At 36.3% G+C, this 25,953-nt stretch overlaps 1 protein-coding gene across 2 annotated transcripts in view; it reads left to right on the forward strand.

The window, feature by feature from the left end:
* Positions 1-23,404, forward strand: part of unc5b (unc-5 netrin receptor B) — a 69,206-nt gene extending 45,802 nt beyond the window's left edge. Inside the window, exons 2-17 of one of the 2 annotated variants that reach the window (XM_051126686.1) lie at positions 4,804-5,028; positions 7,821-7,964; positions 8,215-8,318; positions 8,583-8,763; positions 9,025-9,192; positions 9,312-9,476; positions 11,830-11,862; positions 14,066-14,260; positions 14,549-14,911; positions 16,392-16,479; positions 17,691-17,859; positions 17,988-18,227; positions 18,313-18,462; positions 19,729-19,893; positions 20,016-20,194; positions 20,286-23,404. In XM_051126686.1, coding sequence (XP_050982643.1) covers positions 4,804-5,028; positions 7,821-7,964; positions 8,215-8,318; positions 8,583-8,763; positions 9,025-9,192; positions 9,312-9,476; positions 11,830-11,862; positions 14,066-14,260; positions 14,549-14,911; positions 16,392-16,479; positions 17,691-17,859; positions 17,988-18,227; positions 18,313-18,462; positions 19,729-19,893; positions 20,016-20,194; positions 20,286-20,451 — 2,735 coding nt within the window. In that variant the 3' untranslated portion in view covers positions 20,452-23,404. The remainder of the gene's footprint in view (positions 1-4,803; positions 5,029-7,820; positions 7,965-8,214; positions 8,319-8,582; positions 8,764-9,024; positions 9,193-9,311; positions 9,477-11,829; positions 11,863-14,065; positions 14,261-14,548; positions 14,912-16,391; positions 16,480-17,690; positions 17,860-17,987; positions 18,228-18,312; positions 18,463-19,728; positions 19,894-20,015; positions 20,195-20,285) is intronic. The other variant, XM_051126687.1, reaches the window with a different exon arrangement.
* Positions 23,405-25,953: the final 2,549 nt, after the last annotated feature.

Here is a 25,953-nt window from a genome sequence, read left to right on the forward strand (position 1 = left end):
AAATCCATTTTAATCATTCTTTATTTATTTTCATTTTTTTAAAAACCATTTAGTCACAGATGAATAGATATAGATGGATGAAAGATAGATAGATCTGTGATGGATGGATGGATGGATGGATGATAAATAAATGTGTAATGGATGGATGGATGGATATAGATGGATGATACATGCATGCAGATGGATTGATAGATAGATCTGTAATGGATGGTGGGATAGATACATGGATATATAGATCTGTTAGGGATGAATGATGGATGGATAGATGGATAGATAAATCTGTTAGGGATGGAAAATGGTATGGATGGATGATAGATTGATCTGAGATGGATGGATGAATGGATGGATGGATAGTTAGATCTGAGATGGATGGATAGATGGATAGAGATGGATGGATGGATGGATGGATAGAATGAAGATGGATGGATGGATGATGGAAGGATGATGGATGGATGGATGGGTGGATGGATAGAAGGTTGTTGTATGGATGGATGAATCTATTATCGATAGATAGATAGATTGATAGAATGAAGATAGATGGATGGAAGGATGATGATAGATGGATGGATGGTTGGATAGATGGATGTGTGGATGGATGAATAGAAGGATGTTGGATGGATGGATGGATGGAATGATGGATGATGGATGGATGGATCAATCTATTATCGATAGGTAGATAGATAGATAGATAGATAGATAGATAGATAGATAGATAGATAGATGGATAGAATGAAGATGGATGGAAGGAAGGATGATGGATGGATGGATGGATGGATCTATTATCGATAGATAAATATATAGATTAAGAGATGATAGATAGATAGATAAATAGATAGATAGATAGAATGAAGATGGATGGATGGAAGGATGATGATAGATGGATGGATGGTTGGATAGATGGATGGGTGGATGAATAGAAGGATGTTGGATGGATGGATCTATTATCAATAGATAGAGAGAGATGGATGATGGATGGATGGATAGAATGAAGATGGATGGAATGAAGGAAGGATGATGGATGGATGGATGGATGGATGGATCTATTATCGATAAATAAATAGATAGATTAAGAGATGATAGATAGATAGATAGATAGATAGATAGATAGATAGATAGATAGATAGATAGATAGATAGATAGGTTACCAGCAAATTTGTTTTTAGACAGTCTGTGAGAATCTAAAAACCATAATTTAATTTCCATATGTTCAGTCTGTATCTCTGTCTCACTGATTCAGTTTTTTTCACACTGACTTTCACGCACGCTTTGTCACCCAAAAGATCCTCCACTCACACATACACAAATATGTGCACACATACACACGCATGTGAAAAACTCTAGTACACATTCTCGCTCGGCTTCTCTCCTTGTTTCAGCAAAATGTCTTGCTTTTTTCTCTTCTCAGTGTATGTGACAGGGAATGACAGGCTATGTTTTTGACTGGTGATTTTCTGTAGCAATCGATGCCATATGGAGGTACTGTGGAAAAAGAGAAACACAATTGCTTATCGACAGAGAAGTCAAAGTCTGAAAAAGACAAGCTGACAGCTGTCGGAGGAGAGAGCGACACAAAGGGAGGAAAGGAGAAAAGGGAAGAGAGAAAGAGAGAGAGAAAACAGAGATGCAGAGTTAGTCATTGCCACAATACACTTTCATGCCTTGAAAGGGAGAGTGATATTTGTGAAAGTGCTGAAACGATTGAATCTGTCTGTTAACAAAGCATTATTATTTTTATGCTTTTAATGACGTGAAGAGTTTCTAATGGTGACAATTTTACATGATCACCATCTCCAGATATTGCTTGAAATGTCAAGAGGATGCTTTGTATATTTTGTGACTATGAGTAATAGATAGAACACTGTTTAATTTTATTTTTTATTTTAATTGTTTTGTTTTTTATTTTTAATATTTCAGATTTGTTTTATTTTGTATAGAATTTATATATTTTTATATAAGTTTTTGGTGCTGCAAGTATATGCTTCAGCAATATTGGATAGATATATGAGTGTGTGTGTCTTAATGTTTTCTCCGTGTGAGTTTGCAGAAAGGACGTAGCTGTCACAAAATGACACAAAGTTGGACTGACACTTTCCGCTATAGGACCGTCTAGTGGCCTTCCAGCCAGTGACCTATCTGTTGTGTGTGGGTAAATTAGATTTTATTGTGTGACACACACACACACACAATAACACTACACAGGGCTTCGGCTGTTTCAGCGTGCTATTGTCAAGTAAAATCTCAAGATTAATTTTGAGATATTTTCGTTTGACTATATCAAGTGAAGCAGCACTAAAGATGTGAAGATTTGGAAATGTTTGTGATAATGCATTAGTGTATTCTGCTCTTTGGTCAAGCTTAGTTTGTTTGCTGTCTTTCTCTCTCACTCTTTTTCTTCCTCTGTTCTGCCCTTCTATTTTGACCTGACCTGTATAGTGTTCCTCCTCCTTTGTATGTGAAAACACCCTCCCAAATCCAATTTTCAGCTTGCTCTTCCCTCACCTCTGTCACCTCTGCAGTCCGCGGACAAGTCCAGACCCCTGTACCTCTCACACACGCTTGTTCCATCAAACACAGAGGCGCACAAAGACGCTTGACCCGCATGTCAGCCTTCAGAGCACTTATGATGTCTTCTCCCCACCCAGTCTCTCACGCTCTTTCCATTTCTGTCCTTCACTCTTTCTCTTTGCATCTGCATTTCACCATTTATTGAATTCTGGCCAGGGGCGAGTTTTAGGGGGCGCTTAACCCACAACCTGAACATGAGCTGATGTGCGTGAGAAGAATATTGCTGGCTTAAGCCAGAATCATGATCAGAATGCATGTATTGGCTCAAAATACAGTAAAAACTGTAATATTGTGAAAGATGATTACTGTTTAAAAAAAAATGCTTTTAAATATTTTTATTTATTACATGTTTTGGAAACTGGTGGTCATTTAAATTTTATTTAGTAATTTCACTGACATGGAAAATGATCAGACAAGTGAAATGACTAACATATAAAATCTTATTTTTATTTAACTGTATGATTGCACACAAGCTCTTTCTCTCTCTCTCTCTCTCTCAAACACACACACACACACAATCCGAATAGAATTATTTTGTCAAATTATATACATACATATACATATACATATATATATATATATATATATATACAGAATGATTTTTTTGTATTTTTGGTATAATTATTTATTTTTGGCTAAGAAATTAGTAATGTAATTTAACATATTTAACTGTATTTTTACACACACATGCGGTCATACACGTCTATATTCTCAATATGCATTTACTTGGTCAAAATACAGTAAAAACTAATATTGTGAAATATTATGACTTAAAAACACTTTTTATTGTTTTTATTTATTTATTTTTGGTAAATTGATGGTATATTTAAAATATGATCAGAATGCTCATTACTATTTCAAAAAATTATCTTGTTTTTTATTTATTTATTTATTTATTTAATTATTTATTTTTGGTAAATTGGTTTTATAGTTTACTGACATACAAAGTTAAGAGATAAGAAAAAATTACTAAATATTTAATTTATCATATAACATTTAACTGTATGTTGACGCACACACACACACACGTGTATATATTTAAACAGAATGCATTTGCTCAAACTACAGTAAAAACTGTACTTTTATGAAATATTATTACCATTTTTTAAAAAAAGCATTTCTATTTTAAAATATTTTAAATTTAATTTATTCCTGTGATGGCCCAGCTGCTGATTTGGAGTCCAACCTGCTTCAGGATATGAATGAGAACTAAATTATGTTCCTGCACTGCAGCAAGATAAGCTATGCCGTCAGAAATATTTTAGTCACATCATTACAATGCCTGTTGATGACAGTTGTACGTGCGTGATAATTAAACTCAAGCAGTGCCTTCAACCATGAGAGCCTTTGCAGTTTAATGGGTGAACTCTCCCCTGTCACGGCCAAAAGGAGGTGTCATCTCCATCGGAGTCTTATTTTTGTTTGTAATTGCCTTTGTTGTCATTTGTGATTACGCCTGTCAATGAAAGAGCTACTCTGAGATGAATTTTTATGCCTGACATGGACTATTATTTTAATATTGCAGACTAACGAAGAACAGAAATCATAGTGCATTAAACTTGCATTGAATTAGATGTAAAAACCCAAGGACATGTGCTTTTCTGAACACATGCTTTCAAGTTTTAGCACATTATCACCCCAGTATAATTAAGGTTAGTCAAAAAAATAGCATTTCACAGTTGACAAACCTAAAAAATTATTGTCAGCTCTGAGAAGCGTGTGCTACAAATCACAGAAAGTGCAAACCAACAACTTTCCCGTTTCGCCCCACGGCGCCGGTGTCTACAGACCTCATTTTCACTCTGTAGTCAATAGCCTGTGTAGCTTTTAATGCTTGAAAGGTTAACAGCATTGTCGTGTTGGAGGTGACAGGGCCTGGGTGCGGAGCCGTGAAACACGCAGGCCCCTGGATGAGCTCCGCGCTGGGAGGGATCTGTCACTGGGAAAATGTCAGGGGATAATGTGTGATCACTGGGCGTTTCAATGGAAGGTCAAGCTCCCCCACCTTCATCTTGGCTCTGTGTGGACTCGCCAGGGATGCTTTACTGAGCCGGAGACAAGCAAATGCTGTATTACTAGAGTATACTTGAAATGTCAGGGACCGAGTCTTTCTCAACACACACCGACTGTCTCTCCATTACCCCTGAGGCCGAACTCATTTGCTGTGACAGATACATGCTTACTCGTATAAACGTACATGTTCTTACCTCTTTCTCTCTCTCTCTTTGTTTTATGTAGATGGCAGCGATTACAGCGAAGTTCTCCCGGACTCATTTCCGTCTGCCCCGGCCGAACCGTTGCCGGAATTCCAGAGTGAGCCAGAGGACGCCTTCATAGTGAAAAACAGACCTGTCAAACTTTCCTGCAAGGCTGCTCCGGCCACGCAGATATACTTCAAATGCAACGGAGAATGGGTGAACCAGAATGACCATGTGACCAAGGAGAGTCTGGACCCTATCACAGGTAAGGTCTGCCATATGGACATGGTGCTTGTTGAACATTACATTAATGTCTAAAACATAGACATTAACAGTAAGTTAGATGTTGTAATTCATCTCAAATGTGTCTAGTGGGGTACCAGGCCTTGGCTTGGTAAAGTGCTGTAAAATAGGCCACTTCAGAGATTGATTCCTGAGTTGAGTCAAACAGTCAGGCTCTGGAGGTAAAAAAAATACCATTCATTTTCTCCATTGGGGAATTGATTTTGAACAAACGCATAAACCTTTAAAGACAGACCTACTGTGTACTTCGTAATCAATGGTATATGCTTTTGCAGAAGCCATCAGCCTACATTATATCCACTTATTTTTAAAATTGTGTTAAACAGAAAGCTAAAACATGAAAATACAAAGGAATAGCAAAAAATCACAAAGAAATCAATCAAATCATGCTAAGAGAACACTTTAGTGCCCACTCACTCCCATGCAGTGCGAATGACTGAAATAGTCAAAGCCATTATTTAGTGTACTTTATAGTATGCGTTTGTAGCATTGAACACACCTTTGTCTGAAAGATCTTTGAGGGAACCTAACTGAATCATAAAATGAGCGAAACTGTTTGCTCCGATAAATGTACATTAAATTATTTTGACTGACAGTCACACTGTTGGTATAATCAAAATTGTCCAGCTTATTTTAAAGAAGAACAAAGATTCACATATAATGTACTCACCCCCTTCTCATCCAAGATGTTCATGTCTTTCTTTCTTCAGTTGTAAAGAAATGATGTTTTTTGAGGAAAACATTTCAGGATTTTTCTCCGTATAATGGACTGATATGGTGCCCCGATTTTGTACTTCCAAAAAGCAGTTTAAATGCGGCTTCAAATGATCCCAAATGCGGTTGTAAACGATCCCGATAATTTTCATTTTAAAAAATGTAATTTAAATACTTTTTAATCTCAAACGCTTGTCTTGCCTTTCTCTCCATGAACTCTGTGTATTCTGACTCAAGACAGTTAGGGTATGTCGAAAAACTCCAATCGTATTTTCTGCCTCAAATAATTTCAAAATCATCCTACATCGCTGCAGAAGCACTGACCCGGTCTTTGCAACGTGAACATGCAAAGAAGATCATACGCCCTTAACAAAAAAAGTAAAACAGTGATATAGGACAATTTCGAAGTTGAGGGAGAACATGAGATGGGAGTTTTTCGACATACCCTAACTGTCACGAACCGGAACAAAAACAGTCCAAACAGAGTAAGACAAGATGAACGTTTGACATTAAAAAGTATATACATTTTTTTTTTTTTTTAATTGAAAATAACCGACCGTTTCACTAGATAAGACCTTTCTTCCTTGGCTGGGATCGTTTACAACTACATTTAGGATAATTTGAAGCCGCATTTAAACTGCTTTTTGGAAGTTCAAAATTGGGGCTCCATAGAAGTCCATTATATGAAGAAAAATGCTGAAATGTTTTCTTCAAAAAAAAAATTTCTTTACGACTGAAGAAAGAAAGACATGAACATCTTGGATGACAAGTGGGTGAGTACGTTATTTGTAAATTGTTGTTCTGGAAGTGGACTTCTCCTTTAATTCAAAACTTTTATTATTTCATATAACTATAATTTGTATTTTTTAAACATTTAAAAAAAAAACAAGAATTTTTGTTGTTTAATGTCTATTCATTTTTTCAGATTTTATATTACATTATTAATATATTTATTATGTTGTTTTTTGTCATTTATATTTGTATTATGTTGTATGTTCATTATTATATATATATATTTTATTATTAAATATTTTTGTTATATTTGCTAAATACATCAATGTAATTGATTCAGAAGTTTGGGATCAGTAAGACTTGTAATGTTTTTTAAAGTAGTCTCTTATGCTTATCAAGGCTGCATTTATTTGATCAAAAATACCAAAAAAAAAAAAAAAACTGTAATATTGTAAAATGTTATTACAATATAAAATAATGGTATTTAAATATACTTTAAGTATAATTTATTCCCGTGACGCAATGCTGAATTTTCATCAGCCATTACTCCAGTCTTAAGTGTCACATGATCCTTCAGAAATCATTCTAATATGCTGATTTATTATTAGACTTCTATATGTTGGCAACATTTGTGCTGCCAAATATTTTTATTTATTTTTTATTTTTTGAAAACTGTGATACTTTTTTCAGGATTCAAAAAAAATCAACAGCATTTATTCAAAATATAAATCTTTTCTAAAAATATAAGTCTTTGCTAACACTTTATATGAATTTAACACATCCTTGCTGAATTAAAGTACTAATTTATTTAAAAAAAAGAAAGAATAAAAATGTACTGACCCTAGACTTTTGAAAACTTTTGAAAACCCTTTTTGAAACCCTGAAAAAAGGATCACAGGTTCCAAAAAATATCAAGCAACACAACTTATCAACAACACTGATAACGAATCAGTCTATTAGAATTATTTCTGAATTTCATGTGGCACTGAAGACTAGAGTAATGATGCTGAAAATTCAGCTTTGCATCACAGGAGTAAATTATATTTTAATGTATATTAAAATGGAAAAACATTATTTTACATTGTAATAATATTTCTGTATTTTTGATCAAATAAATGCAGCCTGGGTGAGCAAAAGAAACTAAACTAAATACATTAAAAATCCCGCTGATCGCAAAGTTTCGCAAAGTTTCAAATGGCAGTGTATTACTATAAATAAAGCACAGTCTGGGGCTTGCCGAATGCATACATTTAAAACTTGACTGATATTTTCATGTTTTCCTCTCTTTTATTTTCCTCCCTGTCTTAGGTCTAGTAGTGCGAGAAGTAGATATCTCTGTCTCCCGGACGCAGGTAGAGGAGTTGTTTGGACTGGAGGATTATTGGTGCCAGTGTGTTGCCTGGAGCTCGGCAGGCACCACAAAGAGCCGGCGGGCTTACGTCCGCATCGCCTGTGAGTTTGTGTTCAGCAGCTTATGTGATCTGTCGGTATGACATGCCTTCTTAGGCAGCCGCTCTGCATTTAAAAGACAGAACCTGAAGAGAAACCTAGTATTCTGACTACAGAACACTCTCTATTTTTGCTTGTGCTATTTTTAGGCCATAGCACGAGCATTTTTTTGCTTAGAATTAAAAAATGAAACACTTACACTTTTTTGTTTGTTATGGTTTAAAAAAAGAATACATTTTTCTGTGTTTACCAGACCTAAGGAAGAACTTTGAACAGGAGCCACTTGGCAGGGAAGTGCGTCTGGAGCAGGAAGTCTTGTTGCAGTGTCGTCCACCAGAGGGCATCCCGCCTGCTGAGGTGCCATATCGTCTTCCTATCCTTTCTGTTATTGTCTCAACCTCCAACTGGGTTGAAGAAACAAACAATGTTTGATTCCTTGAAGTTTCAGTAAAATCCGTAAGCAATGGTATTTTAATATTGCAACCACCGTTACACCTTTTTTGCATTCAAAACATGGCTGGTGCTTTTTAATTTTCTATTCAAATTTAAGTGCAATTTTGGTCCAGATACACATCGTTCTTCTTCAAAATGAATGGACTGTTTTTTTTTATAATGCTACAGGTGGACTGGCTGAAGAACGAAGAGCTCATTGACCCGGCACTGGATTCTAACTTTCTAATTACCATCGACCATGACCTAATCATCAAGCAGGCTCGACTTTCTGACACGGCTAACTACACCTGCGTGGCTCGCAATGTTGTCGCTAAGCGACGTAGCAGCACTGCCACACTCATCGTCTACGGTAACCAACTGACCAATCAGAATCCCCGCAGCGATCTGAATCGTTGAATGAAACTGTCAAGGGAAAGTTCCCTAGACAAAAGAAAAGTAGTATCACCCCTAGTGTTTATGAATATTTAATACACACCTCTCTGAATTGCTATTACTCACTTCTTATTGGTCAGTCTATAATGTTCACTGTGAAATGACTAACAGCCTGCTTTTTTTCTCAGAGCAAACACGTCATTATATAAGTGTCTCATGTGTATCTGGCTCTCCTTAGTGAGTGGGGGCTGGTCATCCTGGACAGAGTGGTCAGAGTGCAATGCTCAGTGTGGGCGGGGTTGGCAGCGACGGACACGCAGTTGCACTAATCCAGCACCGCTCAATGGAGGAGCCTTCTGTGATGGCCCGCCATTCCAGAGAGTCACCTGCACCACCCTCTGTCCAGGTGAAGGCTGACATCTGTCGCAACCTTACATGACACACTATATAGGCACTAACAAATTCACATGGTCCAGTAATAGATTCATGATCCACTGCGTAATTGCTTGTTACGTGTTTTCCTAGTGGATGGAGGCTGGACGGAGTGGGCCAAGTGGTCAGCGTGTGGGACAGAGTGCACACACTGGCGAAGCCGTGAATGTCAGGCGCCACCGCCACGTAACGGAGGACGTCACTGCAGCGGCAGCATGATGGAGAGCAAGAACTGCACCGAGGGACTTTGTGCCCGCAGTAAGTCACGTGACCCAGGATCATCAGTGACAAAATGTCAGCTTTAATGAAACGTGACTCAGCCAGCCAAATAATAAGTGTCCTCATCAGGATTATTATAGTTAACTAAAACTAAAACCATTTAATTTGATTCTTGAAATTAAAAAAAAACCTTTAACTGAAATAAAAAACAAAGAAACTAAATATATTTTATTAATTATATTTTAATTAACTTATTTTCATTTTCATTTAGTTTAACCCTTTAACTGTCACCATCCCCTCTGTGGGATGCCTAAGTTTACTTCACCATATTACAAATAAATCCTATATTTTTGTGTTACAAATCACGTAGGAAAAGTAATAGATTAATAGAGTGCAACTTAAAAAATCTACATTATATTGTGAGGTCTGACCTTTGTCACAAAACACTTTCTTCGTTGCTTTTTTCCCTGTTACAATTTAGAAATCATAAGAAATTATATATTAGTTCAAAACTTAAAATCTCAAAATTCATCCTTTAAAAGACATTTTTAAAATCAGACATTGCAAAATGTACATCAAAATCATATTACAAAATGTTTTCATTCATGAATTATAAAAAAGTCTGGATAGTGCATTTTTATGTCTGTGTTCAAAAATGGGAGGGACAGTTGAAGGGTTAACTTGATAATCTAAACCTGAATGAAAATTTAGAAACATGATTCAGCCAGTCATATAAAAAGTGTCCTCATCAGGATTATTATAGTTAACTAAAACCATAAAACAATTCTTGAAATTAAAAAAAAAAAAAACTGAAATAAAAAAAAAAAAAAAAAAACATTTCATTAATTATATTTTAATTAGCTTATTCTTATTTTCAGTTAGTTTAACCTGATAATAAAAATCTTATATTAAAAATACAGAAAAAAAATTATTATTGCAATTATTGCAATTTAAAATGCAATTTTATTGTTGAAAACAGTTGTGCTGCTTAATATATTTTTGGAACCTATAATACTTTTTTAGGATTCTTTGAGTAGAAAGTTCAAAAGTGTTTATTCAAAATAGATTTTTTTTCAAACAATATAAGTCTTTGCTATTACTTTTTATTAATTTAACACATCCTTACTGAATAAAAGTATGAATTTCTTTCAAAGAAAGAAAGAAAGAAAAGAATTATTTCTAACCCTAACCCCAAACTTTGAACAGTAATGTAGTTTGTTACAAAAGATTTCTATTTTAAATAAATGCTGTTTTTTAAAATGTTTTATTCATCAAAGTATCCTGAAAAAAGAATGACAGGTTATCCAACATTGATAATAAATTATAATGATTTCCGAAGGATCATGTGACACTGATGGCTGGAGTAGTGATTCTGAAAATTCAGCTTTGCATCATAGGAATAAATTTTATTTTAAAGTAAATTAAAATAGGAAACCGCTATGTTAAATTCCAATAATATTTCACAATATTGCAGTTTTTTTCATTATTTTAATCAAATAAACACAGCCTTGATGAGCAGAAAAGTCTGATTGTACTGATCGGCAACTGACAATAACACAACAAAATTACTAAAATTCAGCTTTGCCATCACAGAAATAATTTACATGTAAAAGTATATTAAAATGGAGAACAGATATATAAACCCAGTCCTCACCAAAGTTTCAGCTAGTTGGCAAGGCAGTGTTTCTAAATTTAATTTAGTAAAAAAAAAAATAACACTAGTCCTCACACCCTTAGAAAATGAGTTAGCACATGGCTGTGAGGACAGATGGACAATAGGGTAAACGGTGAGTTTTGAGCAGCCAGACAAAATGTACTTTAATACTAGCAAGTGAAGAAACACATCAGCCATGTGATGGTGAGCCAGATTCATCTTGACACTGGGTGCTCATCCCAGGGCTGGTTTTGGAAGAGCACAGCTGACAGCATTGAATTATCTCAGGAGAACATCAATAGCTTGCTCACACACACTCACACTCACATATGCACACACTATTCAGCCAGAACACAGTGCAGACTGCAAGTTTTAGTGCGGTCTGTCTGGGCTTAAACTTGGAGCACAACCCAGATTCAAGCATCAATAATGCAGCATTGACACACACACACACACACACACACATATATATATATATATATCCTCACAAATGATTCCTCTAGTGCCTACATCCCTAGAGAGCTCTAAGATATTTACTTTTGCTCAGCCTGCCGTAAACCTATGATTTCTGAGTTTACGCTTTGATGTTTCATTTGCTGAGTCTTGTATTTACATTTATTGATTATTTGTTCCACTTTCATTTGCAGTCATCTCTGATCTACGCTCATAACTTTGCTCATCCATCCTCATGTTCATTCTTTCTTGTTTTTTCTTTGTTTTTGCCCTTTTTTCTAACAGATAAAAAGGTTTCTATTGAACAAGCAAACCATCGTAAGTTTTCCTTTTAATAACAGTGTTTTTTATTTGACACTCTGTTGCATTCACTTTTCACCCTCTCTCTTTGTACGCCTGGCTACTTATGTGATTGTGTCTGGGAAACCCAAGGAAAAGTGACTGGAAATATTAATCTATATAGATGTTTATAAGTATGATCATGCGTGTTTGTGTTTACTGTTTCAGTCTGTCACTTTTGTCCTGTTCATCTCTGGATATGCAGCACAAATCCAAGAGCTTTCTTACCCTGCATAGACAGCAATGCAACTACCACGTTTAAGGTCTAGAAAAGTAGTAAGGACATGGTTAAAATAGTCCATGTGACATCAGTGGTTCAACCCTAATTTTATGAATCTACAAGAATACTTTTTGTGCACAGAGAAAACAAAAATAATGACTTTACACTGATTTGCTCTGAATAGCATATGCAATTTATACACACACACACACACACACACACACAAACACACACAGGAAAATGTGTATATGCATTCCTGGAAGATAATGTATAATACATATGCAATCTTTGGTTCAGAAATAGAGTGCTTTTTGAAGACATTGAAGTTAATGACTGTGCATCTTACTGGCCCAGAGCGATCAATAGTGTAGCTTACAGTTCAAGTGATGCTAATATTCTGAGATCAATGTGACATTCAGCACTTGAGAGACCAAAAAGTAACACACCTAATTCGGCTTGGTTCCTTTTGCTATAATAAGTTAAGACGGCTGTCGGATTCACTTCCGTCCTGCCACGTGAGCCCTTTTGCCCACTCTTACTGTTCACACGCATCTGCTCTCTTCCTCGTTTTTCTCCTCTGTGTCTCTTGAGTACAGTACCTATGTGATCACCTCTGTCTCTCCTCTTCTCCTGAAGCCTTTTTATAGCATACTATGGTATGTAAATATAGTACTTAATTCAGCGATGGCTGAATAAAAGAGAGCCAGGGATCAAGAGTCGCAATGAGAGTCCCACAGTGCACTGTTGGATCCACAGCACCCCCAACTGTTCATACTTTGGTTCATATTTTGGACTTTTAGACCCATATTATTATCCACAGACCACCACAATCTGTTTACTGACCACAAAAATAGCAACCAGTGTTTGCAATCACTAGTTACGATCTGATTGGCCAGCGCTATGAAACTTCAATAAAAAAGTAAAAAAGAACATGAGCAAGTTTTGTACAGCTTTGAATTTATTTATCTATTAATTTATTGCTTACTATTATTTACTTATTTATTTATTTAATAAACAGTTTTTAAATTACCTACAGGCATGATTACCTACATTCATTATGATTATTGGTTACTTACATATTTGATTTATTTATTTATTTGTTTGTTTATTTAACTGTCCATTTTTAAAATTATCTACAGACATGAGAATTTATTTATTATGATTATTGGTTATTTACATATTTATATAGTTATTTATTTATTTAATAAACAGTCCGTTTTTAAATTATCCACAGGCATGAGAGACTTTTTTATTTATTTATTTATTTATAATTATTGGTTACTTTATTTATTTATACATCAGTCCATTTTTAAATTATCTACAGGCATGAGATTTTATTTATTTGTCTGTTTATTTATTTATGATTATTGGTTACTTAAATACTTTATTTATTTATTTATTAAACAGCCCATTTTGAAATTATCTACAGTCATGACATTTTTTGCAGCTTTGGGAATTTCTTTTTTATGACAATTTTATTTATTTTTTTTTATAATTGTTTTCTAATTATTTTTGATTAATTGTTATTCTTGTAAATGTATTATTATTATTGAAATATTTTTTTTATTAATTAATTAATCATTAATAGTCAACGCGGTCTGCAGTCACTGATTACAATTGGATTGGCCAGTGCCACATAACTTCCTAGAAATCCTAGTTGAAGTAAAGCATATAAACCCCCATAAATGACACATAGAAACAAAATAAACTGCAAGTGGTCACTTTATGTGTCATTCAAACTGCCATTTTGCTGTCTAAGTGGGAGACTCTTTGCCAGAACAAGCTGCAGTCCTTACTTGGCTTTATGTTGATAGTTTAAAGTTAAAAGTCTGGGTACTAACCTTTCTTCTTCTTCCAACCTATACATTTCCTTTGATCACACTTTTGTGTTGCATAATGTATTCATATACATCTGTGACAGGTTTGCATATATGAATAAATCTGTACCTGTATGTTTCTCAGCTCTGGGCTCCGGCGCTGGTTTAGCAGTGTACGCAGGACTGGTGGGGGCATTGCTGCTGTGTGTGATCCTCGTGCTGTGTGTGGGCATCCTGGTCTATCGCCGGAGCTGCCGTCATCTTCACGGTGAAATCACAGATTCGTCCTCGGCCCTTACCGCTGCCTTCCACCCCGGCAACTACAAACCTCCACGACAAGGTGAGAGACATCTGTGTTTTCTCACCTTTTTTTTCTTTTCCTTTTTTCATTCTCACTCCTTCTCTCACACCTTCAAACCTAATATAAACTCCATGTGTGTTAAATTTTAATCCTTTCTCTTGCTGTCACCTGCTCTCGAAACTATTTAATCTGCTATAACTTGTTTATATGGCTTCCTTTTTAAATCCTCTCCACTTTAATACTCTCATTTCTTAGGCAAATCCTCTCGTAACTTTGCAGCTAGCCGGAAACATTTCTTTCTCTCTTTTCGCTTCTCTACTTTGTTAGATAATCCACACCTACTGCATCCGACAGCCCCTCCTGACCTCACAGCCAGTGCCGGAACCTTCCGCGGGCCGCTTTTCTCACTGCAGCAGGCCACCCTGGACTCTCAGCATAAGATCCCCATGACTACGTCTCCCCTGTTGGACCCACTTCCTAGCCTGAAGATAAAGGTGTACAACTCCTCTACCATGTCCTCCCTCGAGCTGCCAGCAGGCCCGGGCTCTACTGATGGGGAGATCATGAGCCTGAAGACCGTGGGCTCTGGACCTAAAGACCACCACGGGCATACGCTGCCTAGGGAGCCCAGTCACAGTGCAAGCGCCACACTAGGCTCTCTTGGTGGTCGTCTCACCATACCTAATACAGGTAATAGGCTTTAAAGACACTTTTTTAGTGTTATTTTGATGATATCCACATATGTTAGTCAAATCCACAGATGCTCTTGCAAATTTTAATTTATATATATACACAGCTGAAGTCAAAAGTTTACATACACCTTGCAGAATCTGCAGAATGTTATTTTACCAAAATAAGAGGGATTATACAAAATGCATGTTATTTTTTATTTAGTACTGACCTGAATAAGATGTTTCACATAAAAGACATTTACATATAGTCCACAAGAGAAAATAGTTGAACTTATAAGAATGACCTCGTTTAAAAGTTTACATACACTTGATTCTTAATACTGTGTTGTTACCTGAATGATCCACAGCTGTGTTTTTGTTTAGTGATAGTTGTTCATGAGTCCCTAGTTTGTCTTGAATAATTACACTGCCTGCTGTCCTTCAGGTCCTACAAATTCTTTGTTTTTTTCAGCATTTTTGAGTATTTGAATCCTTTCCAGCAATGACTGTATGATTTTAAAATCCATCTTTTCACACTGAGGACAACCGAGGGACTCATATACAACTATTTTAAAAGGTTCAAAAGTTCACTCATCCTCCAGAAGGAAAAACAATGCATTAAGAGCCGGGGGGGTGAAAACTTTTTGAATTTGAAGATCAGGGTAAATTTAACTTATGTTGTCTTCTGGGAAACATGGGAGTTTCTTCTGTAGCTTCTGAAGGGCAGTACTAAATGAGAAAATAAGGTATTTAGGCAAAATAAGAAAAATGTACACATCTTCATTCTGTTCAAAAGTTTTCACCCCCCAGCTCTTAATGCATCATTTTTCCTTCTAAAACATCAGTGGCGTTTGAACCTTCTGTAATAGTTGCATATGAGTCCCCCAGTTGTCCTTAGTGTGAAAAGATGGATCTCAAAATCATACAGTTGTTGTTGGAAAGGGTCAAAAGTGCTGAAAAACCAAAAAATAAATAAATAGTGGGACCAGAAGGATTTTTCTGAAGAACAGCAGGCAGTTTAACTGTTTAGGACAAACAAGGGACTAATGAACAATTATCACTAAACAAAAACACAGCTGTGGATCATTCAGGTAACAATCCAGTTTATTAAGAATCAAGTGTATGTAAACTTTTGAACAGGGTCATTTTTATAAATTCAACTATTATTTTCTCTTGTGGACTATATGTAAACATCTTTTATGTGAAATATCTTATTCATGTCAGTATTAAAAAAAATAACATGGATTTTGAATGATCCCTCTTATTTTGGTAAAATAATTAACATTTTGCAGATTCTGCAAGGTGCAGTTAAAGTGTGTATACACACACACTCGCACACACATGGATTTGCTAAATAGGTTATAAAAATGTCTGCAAACATCCTTCTAGCTCACATTACAGTGCCAAAATACTGTAATGATATACTGAAACTATTAAATTTAAAAAAATCATATTGTTTTTTAATCCTCCCTCTGTTTAATCCCCTTTTCCTCTGCCAGGGGTGAGCCTGCTGGTTCCACCAGGGACGATTCCTCAGGGCAAGTTCTACGAGATGTATCTCATTATTAACAAATGGGAGAAAACAACGTAAGTCAGCCACTTAAAACTGTTTCTCAGTGCCCTGCCCCATCACACTGTCATTTGCCAACATATAGCACTTGCATTTATCTGTCACTTTGTTTACTTACGAATAGTCCAGTTCAAGACATCTCAACAGCCCTTGCAGAGCAATATTGACTGCACAAACACTGTGACCTCAATGGCAGTGCTAGAGAGAAAATAACATTTCAAAACTATGACACAGTGGAAAAACACAAACAAACAAATATGTCTTGAAAACACTGAATGGTTGTCTGAGCTCTGACTTTTTTTGCTGAGGCTCTCTCTTTTTTTACAGTCTTTGTTTTATTGTCAAAAATGAAATATATAAATATCACTGTGCCTTCAGAGCTTGCAGAATGCAAGCTTTGTGTTTCTCACTATTTGTAGGTGCCATAAATTTTCTCAAAACAATAATAATTACTGTCAGAGCCAAAACCATAGTCCTTCTCCTCACCCTCATGTCATACCAAAACTGTAAGACCTTCGTTCATCTTCGGAACACAAATGAAAATTTTTTTGATGTAATCCAATAGCTTTCTGACCCAGAATAGACAGCAAAGCAGCTCCCATGTTCAAGGCCCAGAAAAGTAGTAAGATCATTGTTAAAACAGTCCACGTGACATCAGTGGTTCAACCGCAATTTTATAAAGACACAAAAACAAAAATAACAATTTTATTCAACAGTTTCTTCTCCTTGCATGCGCTATGGTACTCTCGTGAAGCGCTTCGAAGACTGACACAAAAGACAAGAAATTGTTGAATAAAATCTTTTTTTGCCCACAAAAAGTATTCTCGTATTCTCATATTTTCGTTGAACGACTGATGTCACATGGACTATTTTATCGATGTCCTTACTACCTTTCTGGGCCTTGGACATGGTAGTTGCGTCGCTGTCTATGCAGGGTCAGAAAGTTCTCGGAAATCATCAAAAATATCTTAATTTGTGTTCTGAAGATAATCGAAGGCCTTACAGATTTGGAACAACATGAGGGTGAGTAATTATTGACAGAATTTTCATTTTTGTGTGAACTATTTCCCCCCTCAAAAATGTCAATCTTAGATTACTCTAAATGAGAGAGCACAAACTGTTGTGTTTTTGATGTTGTGCTCTTTAATTTGTATTGAAATTGGCTAGTGGCATGAATGTCATTGTGAATTAGAGCTGCTAACCTGTCTTGCTCTGTGTTTTGTGTCAGGTTGCCGTCAGATGGTAGTCAGACGGTATTAAGTCCGGTGGTGAGCTGTGGGCCCTCTGGCATGCTGCTGAGCAGACCTGTAGTCCTCACTCTGCCTCACTGCGCCCAACTAGAGCTCCCAGACTGGACCCTCACCCTCAAAATGCAGAACCATCAAGGCGCCTGGGAGGTGAGGATGATGTGTCAAAAATGAGAGAGCCTAGATCCTTTGATAATAACAGAGAATCAGTGAAGCAGGAAGGTGGGGAGCATTTTAGGATGCATATTCTGACACACTCTTTTCTACCCGTCCACTAGGAGGTGCTGACTGTGGGAGAGGAGAGTCTGTCAACACCATGCTATCTACAGGTGGAGGAGCAAAGCTGTCATATTCTGATGGAGCAGCTGGGGACGTATGGTCTGGTGGGACAGTCGGCTCCCCCTCGGCCAGCCTGTAAGAGGTTGCAGTTGGCTCTCTTTGCTCCCCGGGCTCCGTGCCTCTCCTTGGACTATAGCCTGAGGGTCTACTGCATACAGGACACCCCACATGCCCTTAAGGTCAGTGTGCCTCCTCCTTATAATGCAAATAAATGCTAATACATTGTTTGGAAATAAGCTGAAATCTTGTCGTCTTGTCTTGTAGGAAGTATTAGAGGTTGAGCGAAGTCTGGGTGGGGTTTTATTAGAGGATCCCAAACCCCTCCTGTTTAAGGACAGTTACCACAACCTGCGGCTATCAATCCATGACATTCCTCATTCTCATTGGAGAAGTAAACTCCTGGCTAAGTATCAGGTGAGAGATTTTATGTTATTATTGGTTATGTGCAGAGGCGGACAGCAGTGAAGTACTTTTACTTTACTCAAGTAAATTTAAAAAGTATCTGTAGTTTATCAGAGTGTTTTTCTTTGAGAAACTTTACTTCACAACATTCCAAAGCATAATGTCATACTTTTTACTGCACTACATTTCATAAATAACAGTTTGTTTGTTTTACTTTTAATACTTAACCACGTTAAAAATGTAGTACTCAAGTAAATCTTTGAATTACTTTTACTTGAGTAAAAGTAAAAAAGTAATAGATTTCTAATGTAATTAAGTATTAAATGATATTTAAAATGAAACCTAGTGCAGTAAAAAGTGCAATATTATGCTTTGGAAGTAAAGTTTTCTAAAGAAAAACACTGTGATAAAGTACAGACACTTGAAAAGTACTTTTACAGCAAAGTACTTCACTACTAAGATAAATGTGACTTTTCATCTCACAATTCTGACTTTTTATTCTCAGAATTGTGATACAAACTCGCAATTTTAACATTTTTTCTCAGAATTATAAGATATAAACAATTCTGAGAAATGAAGTCAGAAATATAAGATATAACCCACAATTCTGAGAAATATAGTCACTATTCTGACTTTTTCTCTCACAATTAATTGTGGTATAAACTCGCAATTGCATGTTATAAAGCCAGAATCATGAGATTCTGAGGAAAAAAGTTTGAATTGTGAGTTTGTATCTTGCAATTCTGACTATTTCTCATAATAGCCACTTTATTTCTCAGAATCTGACTTTATAACTTGCAACTGCGAGTTTATATCACAATTCTGAGAAAAAAAGTCAGAATTGTGAGAGAAAAAGTCAGAATAGTGACTATATTTCTCAGAATTGTGGGTTTATATCTTGTATATTTCTGACTTCATTTCTCAGAATTGTAAGATATAAACAATTCTGTTAAAACTGCGAGTTTGTATCACAATTCTGAGAATAAAAAGTCTGAGAATAAAAATTGTGAGATGAAAAGTCACATTTATCTTTTTTATTTTATTATACAGTGGTGGAATGGGCTTCCATGGGAATTCTATGCTCCCTCAGTAGAAATGGCGGTCACGTTCCCCTCGGTAGTAATCGCGTTCCCCCTCTTTTGTCATCGGATGGCGCCCCTGTGTCCATTTTATTTTACCTTTTTATTTCAAGTATTATTAAAATGTTACCTATTTGAGCACCCACAGATGTAATTCAAAATGTTATTTTCTCTTAAATGCATGTATTCTGTTTCCCAGGAAATCCCGTTCTACCACATTTGGAGTGGGAGTCAACGACCGTTGCATTGCACCTTCAGTCTGGAGAGAGGAAGCCTGGTGGTTTCCCAGCTCACCTGCAAGATCTGTGTCAGACAGGTGGAAGGGGAAGGACAGATATTCCAACTTAACACTGACATCCAAGAGGTACAGAAAACAGCAGGATGTAGATACATTATTTATGGCCAAGTATGATTTAATAACTTAAAAAAAAAAACATGACTGGTACTGACTTGTTTTCCTCTGTGTTTGTCTTTTTATCTTTTCAGACTCTGCCCCCCCACTCACCATTGCCAGCAGGCGGTTCGTGTCTGCCTTCGTCTCAAGTGGGCCCGTATGCTTTCCGACTGCCCGTCTCCATACGCCAGAAAATTTGTGCCAGTCTGGATGCTCCCAGCGCACGCGGCTGCGACTGGAGAATGCTGGCCCGCAGGCTGGACTTCGACAGGTATTAGCCTGCATCTTTCACAGCACCAAATAATATATATTCACAATAGATATATATACACATTAGATGACTTTCCACATCTCTCCCTCAGGTATCTGAACTACTTTGCAACCAAACCCAGCCCCACAGGTGTGCTGCTAGACCTGTGGGAAGCTTGTCACCAGGGTGACGCAGACCTGGTCTCCCTAGCGACAGCTCTTGAAGAGATGGGCAAGAGTGAGGTCTTGGTTGTCATGACGACGGACGGAGATTGCTGATCGGCAAATCAAAAAGTGCAAAAAGGGCCACTAAATACCTAGAATAAATGCAAGCGGATGGAAACTGCGTTCAGTGCATCGTTACAACTTGCCTTTTACCTCAGTTCCTTTGTGCTCATGCAGAATATTCCAAGGATTGCGATGCCCATGAGCTGGGGTCGGGCGCTCTGGATGATCTCCGAATAATACATATCGAAATGTAGCAAATGTGACGAAGCTGCAATCGCAAAACAGAGATGTTGTTTGAAAAGGAAGGCTTGAGTTTGCTGGCACGGTTCCGATCGGCTCATGATTAAATGATAGTTGCATCATACTGATACACACTGATTCCCTGCTACACATACCAAGTGTGAAAGTACACGATCAAACGCCATTGCACATCAAGCTGCTGGCTTTGTTTCCTAGCGACCGCTAGATGCTTAAAGACACTGAGATTCTGCGTCCGGTAAAACAGCAGTGCGCCAAGCTCCTCAGGAAACGTGCTTGCACACAAATAAACAAGAGTATAGATGGAAACCCGGAAAACAGGCAGCCTACAAGGAGCTAAGATCATCTGCACTAAAATTAGCTTTCATGATTTCACTTGAAACAAACCACATGCTTCAGAGAGTTGCTTCACTTTGACTTTAGTTTGAAGCGTTATTTTCTGTGTGTGTCTTTTGGAATAGCATACAGGAATGGATTTGTGCGTTCTCGTTAGCAGAGGACCAAACTTCTTGCTGGATTTTTTCATCTTTTTTCTTATATCTTCATTAGCCTCTCTTTTTTACATTCAATCGATTTCTGATAAACTCATATTAGTTTCCTATAGGGAACGGACTTTTTTTTAAGTTATTATCCCTATTTGTGGATTATTGTTTTTGCATCATTTTGCGTCGTTGCATTCGTCTCTGACCGAACTTAGGCAGGACTGCAGTATAAATATGCATTTAAAGGAGTAGTTCACTTCCAGAACAAAAATTGACAGATAATGTTCTCACCCCTTGTCATCCAAGATGTTCATGTCTTTCTTTCTTCAGTCGTAAAGAAACAGTTTTTTGAAGAAAACATTTCAGTATTTTTCTCCAGATAATGGACTGATATGGTGCCCCGAGTTTGAACTTCCAAAATTTTATTTTCATAAAAATAATACAATTTACATACTTTTTAATGTCAAACGCTCGATTGTCTCACTCTGCCTGAACAGTTTTTTTTCCGGTTCATGACAGTTAGGGTATGTCGAAAAACTCCCATCTCATGTTCTCCCTCAACTTCAAAATGGTCCTATATCGCTGTTTTACCTTTTTTGTTAAGGGTGTTTGATCTTCTTTGCATATTTACTTTGCAAAGACTAGGTCGGTACTTCTGCAGCGATGTAGGATGATTTTGAAATGATTTTTGAAGTTGAGGGAGAAAACACGATTGGAGTTTTTCGACAACTGTCTTGAACCATAATACACAGAGTTTAGCAAGAGCAAGACGAGCATTTGAGATTAAAAGTATTTAATTTATTTTGTTTTTTTTTATGAAAATAACCGATCGTTTCGCTAGATAAGACCTTTCTTCCTCAGCTGGGATCAATTACAACTGCAATTGGGATTGTTTGAAGCCGCATTAAAACTGCATTTTGGAAGTTTAAAATTCTTCCTTCAAAAAACAATTTCTTGACGGCTGAAGGAAGAAAGACATGGACATCTTGGATGACAAGGGGGTGAGTACATTATCTGTAAATTTCTGTTCTGGAAGTGGACTTCTCCTTTAAAGGTTTTGTGATGTACTTCACAAATAAAATCTGACTTTTTTGGTCATTGAAACTGAGATGGGATGAAATCGAAATGTTACGCTGAGGTTAAATGTGCTTTGATCCTTCTTGGGAACGCGTACTGCAGATATGCTGCGCTGGTTAAATAGGATGAAAATTGCGCGGATGGCAGAAAGCCCTTTTCGGGATTTGATGCCAGTCAGTCGTGCTGTTTAAATTATAAATAGTAGCCTTGAGAGGTGGCGTAAGTGCTCTGTTGATTGCAGTATGACCCACTTGCTCTTTATTGTCTGTTTTGACTTTCAGGTTTTAATGGGTTTCCCTTGAGTAAGCCTGAAAGCCATGTACCGCTTATTATCAGAAGTCATATAATCAGTTGAAGTGGATGTTGGTCCATTTCTGTTTTTTTTTTTTTTTTTATTTCTTGACTTTTTTCTCAAGTGTTAAAATGTCTGGCAACAAATAAAACAAGAAAGTGCAGTATCTGTCCATGCCTGTTCAGGTGTGAATTAAATAACTGAGGTGTGTGAGTGTGTGTGTGCTTGTGAGAGAGCTTGTTTACCCCAACCTACCAGTCAGTGCTACAGTGTATATGAATGAACAGGCTTCATCACATCTGTTATTCATCGTTTCCCATTATAAGTACTATGCAAGTGCACAACAAAAAGTGAATCTGTGGACGTCTTGATGTCTCGTGTATGAAGTACATGGAATAGGAATCTGACTACTTTCCCTCTTCTGATCACTGCTGTAACTAAGCTGGGGGAAACTGGACCTCCTAGGCCTCTCAACCGTAATAAATGCAAACAAAATGACTGTAATTGCAGGTCAGGGATCCATGACCTCTGTGTCGTTCCTTCTTATGTGTTTAGGAAGCTTTCGGGCAGTCGCTTGCGCCCTCACAATGAACAGTTTGTCCGGAGGATTATTTTTAACCCTCTACGTGACGAAGGCTGCAAAGAACATTGAAAATCCCTGATGGATTCTGAACTCTGAACCTTTTAAATGGTCGTCTCTCGGTCGATGTTACATGAAAACGCCTTTGAACATGTTACATGTAAAGCTGAATGGGCTTTGCTTCTCTCTGGATGGTAGTTGCTGTTTATGGATACTCAAGTGTGGCCGAACTTAACCTTTTTTTTTTTTCCAGATGTTATTTTATATCAAAGAAGGTACAGAAGAAGTCATGAGGTTTTTTTTTTTTTCCATGTAATGCTGTAAAGTAATACTGTACATAAATGTTTAGACTTCTTACTGTAACTAAATATAATTTTTATGCAATAAATTATATTTCCTAGTTTAACAAGACACGTGTGTTTTTTGTGTGGCTTTTGAAAATGGTTGTGCAGTTCAAATGATGGCTTTTTTTCTCCTTCAGGATCATCTCCGCATTAAATCATTAAATCAAAGTTGAAGCCAAGAGCTAACTATTTCATTCTCTTAGCAATCAGATTGCGGTATCGCCAGTTGAAGCTTTTTAAAGACATATTAAATGCATTACAGGGTGAAGAACCTTTTCCCCTCAGTCTTTATAGACTTGTTACAGAGATGTGGAGAGGATGCACTCTTCCGTTTATCTCGGAGATAAAAGTGTTCATAATGCCCTGGAGAGGAAGCAAGAGCGATTGAGAGAGAGTGAAAAGGTTTTTAGTGTCTGGATATCGCCCCCGGCAGCTGCAGTGGGCTTTTTGGTTTGAGCAAGAGACCTGTTTCATCATTTGGTTAAAATGGTTGAATAGACATGTAATCATATATTGCCTTCTGCTCGGAGTATCTATTCCATCTTCCCCTAGAGCAATTCGAGGGCTTTTTCAGCACTTAACAATACACCAAATAAATTGGCAGACAGACATTCGTTCAGTCCAACTTATTATGAATCAGTTCCGCACAATAAGTTATTTAAAGGAAGAATTACGTCTTGCGTATGGATTTGGAAAATTGTATTTCCCACGTGAAATTAGTTTTATATGGATTAGCTGACCATTATGTCATATGTAAATTTAGAACAAAAACAAATTCACATGTAGAATATTTGCCTTGAGACAAAAGTGCACTTCAATCCAATTTATAATGTAAGTTGTCATTTAACACCATCGTCTGGTAGTTAAAGGAACTACACGTTGTACAAAGTCTGTGATTCTGTGAAGAATGTCATGTACAAACGAAGTCTCAAATAACTATAATATTTATGTTTTCAGTATAACATTTTAAATTCCTAGGATTAAAAAACAAACAAAAAAAAAACTCTCCAGATCTTGTACTAATCTGAACGATGTCCGACACTTTGTATCACGAGCAATATCTTGTGTTTATTTGTCTCTTCATGATGAATGAATCTGTGGCTTTAGATAAATTAGTGTCTGCTAAATGAAAATGTAAATGTAAATGTAAAAATTAAAGTTCATTTGCTCATTCTCATGTCGTTCCAGAATGGTTTTGACTGACATTATGATAAATGATTTTTATTTTTTGAGTTTAATAGCCTACACTACCAGTCAAAAGTTTTTTGACAGTAAGATTTTTAATGTTTTTTTTAAAAAAAGTCTCTTTTGCTCACCAAGCCTGCATTTATTTGATCCAAAGTACCTCAAAAACAGTAACGTTCTGAAATATTTGTACTATTTAAAATAATTGTTTTCTATTTGAATATATTGTAAAATGTAATGTTACCATTTTTTTTTTTTTTTTTTTAATAATTTATTGCAGAACTGAATTTTTAGCATCATCACTCCGGGAACATGATCCTTTATGATTGAACCTTTATTATTATTATTATTATGTTGAAAACAGCTGAGTAAATTTTTTTCAGGTTTCTTTGATATATAGAAAGTTCAAAACAACAGCATTTATCTGAAATAGAAATCTTTTGTAATATTATAAATATCTTTATGATCACTTTTGATCAATTTAAAGCATACTTGTCAAATAAAAGTATTAAAAATACATAAAATTATACTGACTCCAAGCTTTTGAATAGTATAGTGTATAATATTACAAAAGCTTTTTATTTCAGATAAATGCTGATCTTTGGATCTTTCTATTCATCAAAGAATCCTGTAAAAATGTACTTAACTGTTTTCAAAAATATTGATAGTAATAATAAAAAAATGTTTCTTAAACAGCAAATCAGCATGTTAGAATGATTTCTGAAGGATCATGTGACACTGAAGACTGGAGTAATAATGCAAAAAAAATTAGCTTTTATCACAAATTACATTTTAAAAATATATTCAAATAGAAAGCAGTTATTTTAAATTATAAAAATATTTCACAATATTCCTGCTTTTGGTGTATTTTGGATCAAATAAATGCAGGCTTGGTGAGCAGATGAGAATTCTTTAAAAAACATTAAAAATGTTACCGTCCAAAACTACTACTTTTACTGGTAGTGTACCTTTAACAAAAAGTAGCCCTTTTTTTCTTTACTCATCAGTGTCCGTTTGCTGCCCGGGGAAAACGTGTGCCCTGACAAACTTGTAGTGTAACTTCTGTTGTTAATGAAACATTTGAAAACACAAATGAAACATATGGCCTATGATACATAGTAATAATACATAGGAAACATGTTGTTGTTGTTGCGGAACGTTAGCTAATGCTAGCAGACATTATGAATCATGTCTTGTTTTCTCCACGTTTAATTAATGAATTAATGTAAATTATGTCGCCACACGGTGGAGCCTGAGTGCAGGTAACCCAAATTAGTATTTAAATAATTGCCTGTGTTTGTTGCGTGTAAATATATGTACAGTAAACAAAGAGCA

The sequence above is a fragment of the Labeo rohita genome, chromosome 13 (genome assembly GCF_022985175.1).
Source record: "Labeo rohita strain BAU-BD-2019 chromosome 13, IGBB_LRoh.1.0, whole genome shotgun sequence".
In the NCBI taxonomy this organism is placed as follows: domain Eukaryota; kingdom Metazoa; phylum Chordata; class Actinopteri; order Cypriniformes; family Cyprinidae; genus Labeo; species Labeo rohita.